This window comes from Crotalus tigris, unplaced genomic scaffold (genome assembly GCF_016545835.1).
Source record: "Crotalus tigris isolate CLP2741 ecotype Arizona unplaced genomic scaffold, ASM1654583v1 scf7180000018553.2237530, whole genome shotgun sequence".
NCBI classification, from domain to species: Eukaryota; Metazoa; Chordata; class Lepidosauria; order Squamata; family Viperidae; genus Crotalus; species Crotalus tigris.
In genome coordinates, this window is record NW_024097074.1 from 2,095,876 (window position 1) to 2,105,000 (window position 9,125).

The 9,125-nt window shown below is 41.5% G+C and overlaps 2 protein-coding genes across 7 annotated transcripts in view; one reads left to right on the forward strand and one right to left on the reverse strand.

Moving 5' to 3' along the window:
• Positions 1-4,614, forward strand: part of PHTF2 (putative homeodomain transcription factor 2) — a 76,146-nt gene extending 71,532 nt beyond the window's left edge. For 2 of the 3 annotated variants that reach the window (XM_039354515.1, XM_039354514.1), the window contains one exon: positions 1,451-2,033. In XM_039354515.1, coding sequence (XP_039210449.1) covers positions 1,451-1,471 — 21 coding nt within the window. In that variant the 3' untranslated portion in view covers positions 1,472-2,033. Of the gene's footprint in view, positions 1-1,450; positions 3,345-3,466 lie in introns of those variants that run through there. The other variant, XR_005558011.1, reaches the window with a different exon arrangement.
• Positions 4,615-7,728: 3,114 nt separating this feature from the next.
• MAGI2 (membrane associated guanylate kinase, WW and PDZ domain containing 2) overlaps positions 7,729-9,125 on the reverse strand; it is a 132,945-nt gene continuing 131,548 nt past the window's right edge. For all 4 annotated transcript variants that reach the window (XM_039354511.1, XM_039354508.1, XM_039354507.1 and 1 more), the window contains one exon: positions 7,729-9,125. This exon is cut by the window's right edge and continues 1,618 nt beyond it. The gene's annotated coding sequence lies outside the window, so the exon portion shown is untranslated.

The following is a 9,125-nucleotide window of genomic DNA, read 5'->3' on the forward strand; positions in this document are numbered from 1 at the left end:
ATAATTGACTGACTTAAATGAGGATTGATCAACTTTGAATGGAAATACTTTATGATAGGTTTGGGTCGGGTTTTTTTTTCCCAAGCGTAGCTTTGAAAGAAAAGAAAGCACTTTCTCAACATAATTGTATGCTTAGGTTTGTTTGTTTTTTTTTCCTGTTGAGATTGTATTAATCCCTAAACTTGCATTTGATAAAAGAGAATATCTGTATCTCAAAAGTTGAATTGTGGGGTCCTCGGTGTATTCGTGGTGGTTTTCTTGCAGACGTTTCATTACCCAACTAGGTAACGTCATCAGTGCTGGAAGAGAGAGGGGTTTGTGGAGAAGAGGAGGAGGAGGACTGTGGGGTCCTTGGTGTTCTCTGCGCTTGGTGGTTTTCTTGTAGACGTTTCATTACCAAACTAGGTAACATCATCAGGGCTAGAAGGGGTTTAGGAATTAGGAAACATTATCAGGGCAGGACCGATGTTACCTAGTTGGGAATGAAACATCTACCAGCACTGACAGAGCAAGCCACTAGTATAAAATGAGAGCAAACCCCACACCCTCGCTAGCACTGATGATGTTACCTCGTTTGGTAATGAAACGTCTGCAAGAAGACCACCAAGCTCAGAGAGCACCAAGGACCCCATAGTCATTCTCCTCCTCCTCCTCTCTACAACCTCACTGATGACATTACATAGTTGGGCCATGAAACATCTGCAAGAACCAAGCTCAGAGAGTACCAAGGATACCGCCGTCGTTGTCATCGTCGTCGTCCTCCTCCTCCTCCTCCTCCTCCTCCTCCTCTACAACCTCACTCCCTTCTAGCACTGATGACATTACCTAGTTGGGTCATGAAACGTCTGCAAGAACCAAGCCCAGAGAGTACCAAGGATACCGCAGTCGTCGTCCTCCTCCTCCTCTTCCTCCTCTTCTTCTTCCTCCTCCTCCTCCTCCTCCTCCTCCTCCTCCTCCACTCTACAACCTCACTCCCTTCTAGCACTGATGACATTACCTAGTTGGGTCATGAAACGTCTGCAAGAACCAAGCCCAGAGAGTACCAAGAACCCCACAGTTGTCGTTGTTGTCCTTCTCCTCCTCCTCTTCCTCCTCTCCACAACTCCCCCTCCCTTCTAGCACTGATGACGTTACCTAGTCTGGTAGTGAAACGTCTGCAAGAAAACCACCCAGCTCAGAGAGCACCATGGACCCCACAGCTGAACCTTGAGCTACAGCAGTGTTTCTCAACCTTGACAATTTTAAGGCATGTGGACTTCAACTCCCAGAATTCCACAGCCAGCATTGCTGGCTGTGGAATTCTGGGAATTGAAGTCCACATGTCTTAAAATTGTCAAGGTTGAGAAACACTGAGCTACAGAGAGTCTATCAAATGCAAATTTAGGGAGGGCAAGAGAAACATAAAGCGGTCAAACTGGAATCTTTTGCTTATCCCTGTTTTCAATTTCAGCTTTGGAAGATCAAATCCTGACCCCCTCGTCCAATACCTCGCGTTGAAGAAGACAACTCAGAAGACTAAACGGCCTCTGTGCAGCCCCCCCCCCTGGCGGATTTCAGTCATTGCAATCTCTTGACGGACATCCTTGGAGGGGGGGAGAGAAAAAACAACAACCCCGAAGTGTTTACAACTGACTGACTAGTGCAATCTAAATATTTATTTTACCTTTTCGATTTTTTTTGGGGGGGGGTAAACTTTGTTTTAACTGACAGTGTGTTTGGTTGTGGATTCTCAACAGGCTTTGGTTAACGAAAAGGTCAAAATCGGAGGGAATCACAACCCTGGTTGTGGTTTCACCTCACATAAGTCAGATTGGCTTCATGGATTTGGTACAGAAGGAAGCCCTTTTAGCTACAGAGTTTTATTGTTACAGGAAATCACTTTATCGAATAAGTATTACAAAGTTATTTAGAAGGTTTTTATATACCGCCTTTGGGAAGAGAGTCTTGAGCCCACCAGCATATTGTCGTTTATAGTTGAAAATGATACCTACTGTTAACGACAACGCATTATGCCAGGGAGCTAATAGATATGAGTAAAAAAAAATTTTTTTTTAAAAGAATAAATGCAAGATCCAGTAGCTCTCTTACTCAAGTGATTCCAGGATCCACAGGGAACTGTTGTTTAAACAGGACTGAATCTCAAGGAGGTATTACCGAGCAAGATAACAAGTGCTCTTTTCTCGATGTTTTTTAGCCGAGCAATAATTGTAAACTGTTACTACGTTGTAAGATATTTTGATAAAAAAAAAAATTAGCTGTAGTATTTATTTTAAACGTGGGGCTGTTTATCCAGCTCTTTGCCGCTCAGTATGTGCACTTTTGTGGTTGTTTTAATAACGATCTTTATATATACTAAACTTGCATATACTACGGTGCTCTGTGGTGCAATAATATAGCTTTTGCCAGCGGGCATAAAAAAAAGGTTTATGCTCAGAATGAATATTTTCCCCACAGTACACTATAGTGTAGGCAAACTTGTACCACGCAGAGACTTTAAAGTGAACTTAATAAGGTATATGTTTTAAATTATATAATGGAACGCCAGTTTTTCGATCCTGTTCCTATCCTGGCTGATAAGCAATTGCGGATTATTGCAGGGAAGGTCTTTCCTGACACACACACACACACACACACACACAACACACACAAGATCCCCCCAAAATTCTTGAATTCGTGAAAAAAAAATATTCCCAAATTCCCGATTTGCCTCTTCACTCTGGAGGAAGTTATTGTATGCTGAACTTCCCAGAATAGTTGAGCATATTTAAAAAAAACAGGCAGCCTAATTGGCAATTTAAAATTTCCATTTATGATCTGAAAGGACCAAGAGAAACAGATTCTCTTCTTTGTTTTCAAATAACACGCGCAATAAGCTTACTGGCTAAATTTATTTCTGGTTCCAGGTAGGGTCATTTAACTGGGTTTCTCTAATTTTCTAAAGCTATGTATAGGTTTATATGTGTAGACAGTATTAAGTCAGTTTTGCCTTGAGTAATAATATGAGTAACTAGTGGTTAGTGATGCAGTAAACAGGGGAGGGGTGATGTCTATAATTGAGTTACCTTGATGTAATATGCACAGTTCTGATCTATGGAGGGCAGACCAAATGTTAGGCGTGCAAGCAAAGACTCTGGGCTTCTCCCATTCCATTGAGCAGTCAACACAGCATATCACAAAAGTTGCCTGTGACAGGTTGTCACTCCGTTAGGTGAGCGGGATAGCCCAAAGGCTGTGGGTATTTGCTGGTGGGCACCCTGGGCCTTAGGTGAAGTTTGTGGCCTTTGCATAAAAGTCTTATCAGAGTTGGGCAGCTTAACAAATTAGAATCAATAAAATGTTAAATGGTTGGCTTTACAGGATAGAGCAGGGGTAGGCAACCTTGGCTCTTTTATGACTCATGGACTTCAACTCCCAGAATTCTCAGGAATTCTGGGAGTTGAAGTCCATGAGTCATAAAAGAGCCAAGGTTGCCTACCCTTGGGATAGAGCGATCACTATTTGGAGAAAAAGGATCGCTTGATTTTTTTTTAAAAAAAAAAATCGGCTGAGAACAAAGTCTTTATGAAAATCGGCTTACGTTATCAAATTGTAATCAAGTGGGTAAACATAAACCATTGTATTATGTTGAATACCCTTGGAAGAGCCTGCATTTCTAAGCTGACCCCTTAGTTTGAAAACATAGTTATTTTAAATGTAAGCAAGAGAAAATAATGTAGCTGAACAGAAAGAAAATGTAGACAGTCACTTCCTCTGCAGAATTATTACGATTGCTCTGGTGTGGTATAAGGCATTTATATATATATAAAGTAACACAAACATTTTGTATTTTATTCGTTGCTGTACTAATGACCAAAGTATCCTCTGTTGTGTTATTGTTTGTTCACCCTTTCTCCCAAAAGAATATATTATTAGAGCTTTAACAACATGCATTTTATCATGTCAAAACTTTGACCACGTGACCTGTTCTTCTTCTTCATTTGTGTGGTCTGATCTTCAGGTTATGTTTAGGAATTAAGTCTGTTTTATAGATAATTTTTTTTTCCAAAATACGGTACGGACCTACCTAAAGCTAAATTTTACAAAGAATATATTTTAAGAAAAAAAAAACCTAAAGAACAATATGAACTGAGGATGAGTTGTGTAGCGATCAGAAATCAGACTCCATTCTGCCTTACCATTTTTTTTGTAAAGAAAAAAACAGAACAGATGTTTTCGTAAGGAAGCATTGTGTTTTCGTGTTTTGAGATCTCTAAATACCGAGTAGGATCTTATTGGATGGCAGCAGTTTTTGAGTTTTGAGCAGAAATTTGATCGTAAGCAGACCGTACCTCTGCAACTGGCGGTATGCTGGATTGTTGCACTAATTACGGTTAGCGTTGGCAAACTTGCAGAACTATCGGGTAGGAAAAGTACCTCACAAATAATGACAGGTTTAAATTGTGCCATTGGTAAATCAAGCCTACAATTGAGAAGCTAATCTAAGCTTATCTTACATCTTTTATTTGAGAAGAGAGCGGTAAGGAGAATGCGGCAGATGTTGTTTAATTGTTGTTGACTTATGTTTGTAACCGGCAGCGTGCTCAAGCTTTGGAATAAAACCAGTGGCTGATGGTAGTCCTTTGTGTTTTTCCTATCGGATGTCTTCCTGCCAACGATCAGATCCACACATGAAGGTCCAATGAAACTGATTTATTACTAAATAGTCACAAGAATTTCAATTAACAGCACCTGTTTGGGGTTAGACAAGGGTCAATGGCATCAAGGGAGATTGGAATTAGTCCACTTGTGACTATGTAGGGATTCTAGGCTGAGCCCTCTCTTAACTCTGCCCCCATGTTCTGTCGTTCCTTCTCTTACATTTCCTCACTGAAGCTCTTAGTCTGAGCAGGTGGGATTAAATAACCCAATCAGTAGATTCTACACCATCCTGCTGAGAAGAAGCGTTCAGGTAAGACAACACTCTTTTCTCTGTGATTGCCTTTAAAAGTCTCGGCACACACGTCCAGGAGACCATTTTATTGTTAACTCTTAAAAATGCAGCCGTTTTGCATCCTTCCAGATTCTCTACAGCTACTACATGGAGCAAGAGGTTTTGAGCCTTTCATAAAAATATTCCCGATGCTATCCTGGGCAAACAGAGACCTATGTATTGTGTTGTCACAACCCAGAATTTAGAAATAGATTTCCATTACAAAAAGTGCAGACTACTCACTTGATGTTGATACAACGGTATTGTTGGCTTTTGCGGGAAATAAGGAACAAGTCCGGAAACTTTACAACTGGTTAAATTTCATGAGCTGTTTTAATAAAATAAAATGAGCTGCTTTGTCTAGTCTAGTGAAAAGTAAGAAGTAGGGGTGGTATGATAGCAGCGTTCCAATATCTCAGGGGCTGCCCCAAAGAAGAGGGGGTCAACCTATTCTCCAAAAGACCTGAAGGTAGGACAAGAAACAATGGATGGAAACTCATCAAGGAGAGAACCAACTTAGAACTAAGGAGAAACTTCCTGACAGGGAGGACAATTAACCAGTGAAACAACTTGCCTCCAGAAGTTGTGGGTGCTCCATCAATGGAGGCTGTTAAGAAGAGACTGGACTTGTCTGGAATGGTTTACGGTCTCCTGCCTGAGCAGGGTGTTGGTCTAGAAGACTCCAAGGTCCCTTCCAACTCTGTTCGTCTGTTCTGAAATATCATTTCTGATTTCTTGATGCTTCCCCCACTAGTGCCACGAGGGGGGCTCTTTGACCCTCTAAAAAACTATCTATAGCTGGTTAAGTCGATCAAGAACATTCAGACTGGAGGACTCTTGGTATCAATCTTCTCAAGATGCTGTAATGTTGAAGCCAAAGAAGAAATTCCAGTTCACTTCTGAAACGTTATGTGATTAATGTCACACACTCTCAGTTGAGGAGACTTCAATTAAGATAAAAGAGATCTGAAGGCTAAACCGCACGATGAACAATTGAGGACCCTAGGTATGTCCAGTTTAACGAAGAACAGGACAACGTGGGAGATGCTGGCCGTCTTCCAATATTTGAGGGGCTCCCACAGAGAACAAGGGATAGACTATTCTCCAAACTACTTGAAGGCAGAACAAGAAGCCATGGATGAGAGGAAGATCATTAAACGGAGATCCAGCCTAGAATGAAGGAGAAATCTGACAATGAAAACTATTAATCAATGGAATGGCTTACCTCCAGATGTGGGTGCTCCATCACTGAAGGTTTTTAGGAAGAGACTGGACAGCCATTTGTCCAGAATGGTGTAAGGCAGTGTTTCTCAACCTTGACAATTTTAAGGCATGTGGACTTCAACTCCCAGAATTCCACAGTCAGCAATGCTGGCTGTGGAATTCTGGGAGTTGAAGTCCACATGCCTTAAAATTGTCAAGGTTGAGAAACACTGGTGTAAGGTCTCCTGCTTGAGTAGGGGGTGGGATTAGAAGGCCTCCAATTCTATTATTCTTTGTTCTAAGAAAATTCTGTTTGTTTGAAGATGTTTGTTTCTGCTTCATCTGCCGAACGGGAGTACAAATAGTCCTCGATTTACAACAGTTCAGTTAGTGACCGTTCAAAGTTACAACGGCACAGAACGATATGACTTATGACCGTTTTTCACAGTTATCGACTGTCGCAGCATCCCCATGGTTATGCGATCAAAATTTGGATGCTTTGAAGAAGAGATTGGACCGCCATTTGCCAGGAATGGCATAGAGTCTCCTGCTTGAGCAGGAGGCTGGACTAGAAGACCTCCAAGGTCCCTTACAACGCTGTTATTCTGTTTTTATTCTGTTATTCTGAGTCTGAAGTGTCTGGAGCGTGGGAAGAGGGCAAAAGTAGACCCTCCCCAACAGTTCAGAGTATGCAGGAAGTCCTAGACCAGGGGTAGGCAACCTTGGCTCTTTTATGATTCATGGACTTCAACTCCCAGAATTCCTGAGCTAGCCATGCTGAGGGAAAAGGGAGAGATTTCCAAGTTGAGCCAGGCTGGCTCAGGAATTCTGGGAGTTGAAGTCCATGAGTCATAAAGCGGCCTAGGCCTAGGTCAGAGGTAGGCAACCCTGGCTCTTTTGTGACTGGTGGACTTCAACTCCCAGAATTCCTGAGCCAGCCATGCTGAGGGGAAAGGGAGAGATTTCCAAGTTGAGCCAGGCTGGCTCAGGAATTCTGGGAGTTGGAAGTCCACGAGTCATAAAAGAGCCAAGGTTGCCTACTCCTGTCCTAGACTTACAACTATTTGTTGAGTTAATTGTTTGAAATTACAGCGGCATTGAAAAAAGTGACTTATGACCATTTTTCACATGACTGTCACAGCATCCCCCCCCCATGGTCACCTGATCAAAATTTGGACCTTTGGCAACCGGTTCATTTGGCAAGGGGGGGGGTCACGGGATCCCCTTTTGAGACCTCCTGACAAACAGAGTTAATGGGGGAAACCAGATTGACTTAACAACCGTGTTCCACTCCTAACAACTACAGTGATTCACTTAACAAATGTGGCAAGAAACATCATAAAATGGGGGCAAGACTCACCTAACAATTGTCTCTCTTAACAGAAATCTCGAGCTCAACTGTTCCCATAAGTTGAGGACTACCTGTATCTATAGCATTGCTAAAGATAATAGCTTTAGTGTGGCAATATTCAGTTGTAGGCAGAACTACCTCAGAAGTAACTCCACCTACCACTCATGCTTCTTGGGGGACCCATAATGAACTACACGGTATAAACAGTTGGGAAAAAAAAAGATTCTTGGATATATATTTTATTTGAGTGGTTTAGAATATCATACAGTAAACAAGATTTCTGCAAAAGTTAATTTATCCATAGTGGTGGTTTCATAAAAATAGTTGCTCACTTACAGCTTTTCTGTGACTATTAATACATGGAATTATATTTATAGCAATAGAGCTGTACAAGGTAAATTCACAGCTAACACTACACAGAAATATTATTTGGAATGGGGGGTGGGGTTTAAATGATGCCTTCACAGGTTGTCGATTACAGCCGCATAAAGCCGTGTGATCTGCACAAAAAAGAGGGCGGGGCAGGGTGCGAACTGAAGTTGAACGGAATCTCCGTTTATCCCTCTTTGCTAGCAAAGTCCTGTCTACATTTCAGGCTTAATAAATTAACAGCAAATTATGCCAAATATCTAGGCTGGGAATAAAGATATATATCTCTCTATTTCTTTCATTAATATATATAGACAGATAGATACTCTATTTTGTAAACAGCTACGTATCTTTGTGCTTTCTTAAAAAACTAGAATGGGACAAATTCTTAAATATGCATTTTTTTTTTTATTTCCAAGGTGCAAAGTCCTTTTCTCCTCAATCTAATTTAGTCTAAGAGGGCCCCTGAAGAAAACAAACGAAAAGACGGATTAACTGGTCGTAGATTGAGCGGAAAAAGAAATATGGGATTTGTGTTGATTGATCAAGGTTCATTCTCTTGCTTATGCCTCTCTTCGAATCGAAATTTCTCCTGATCTTAAAAAATAACTTGATTCTGCTCACCTGACGAGGTTACTTCTGAGAAACAGGAGGGTTTGCGAGAGAGAAAAAAAATCTTTTCAAGTTTAAAAAACAAACATTACGGAGTGCTGCTGTTCTTGTTTCTATTGCTGTTGTTTGAAAAGAAAAGAAAAAACAGCGAACCTCTCAGAAATTAAAAGGGTTGATTCATGGAGCTCAGCGAACAAGCTACACTTCATCGGTGTGCAAATGAAACGTTATTATGGCACTGGAGACGTGAAAAAGACACAGACTATGGAAGGAGGAGACATGGCGTTGCCTGGTGGGTTTCTATCATAAAAATAGGACTTTGGGGAAGTAAAATTCAAAGGTGGTCCTAGGAAAAAGAAGTTGAGTTAGTATTTTAGACAGTTGTGAGTTCTTGCAGGCGACCAAGGCTGTTTTTCAAGAATCACTCTCTCATTGTGATGATCCGGCAGTTGTAGTTTAGGATCCCTCTTGTGAAAACTAGATCAGAGACACCCAAACTGTGGGCCACCAGGAACCAGTTCTATGGACAGAGATTTTTCTGCAGACTGGAGAGGGGGCAGCGTGGTTTTGTGTGCTGCCTGCATCCTGCGAATGGGGATTCGCTTGTTTGTGCAGCCCGGT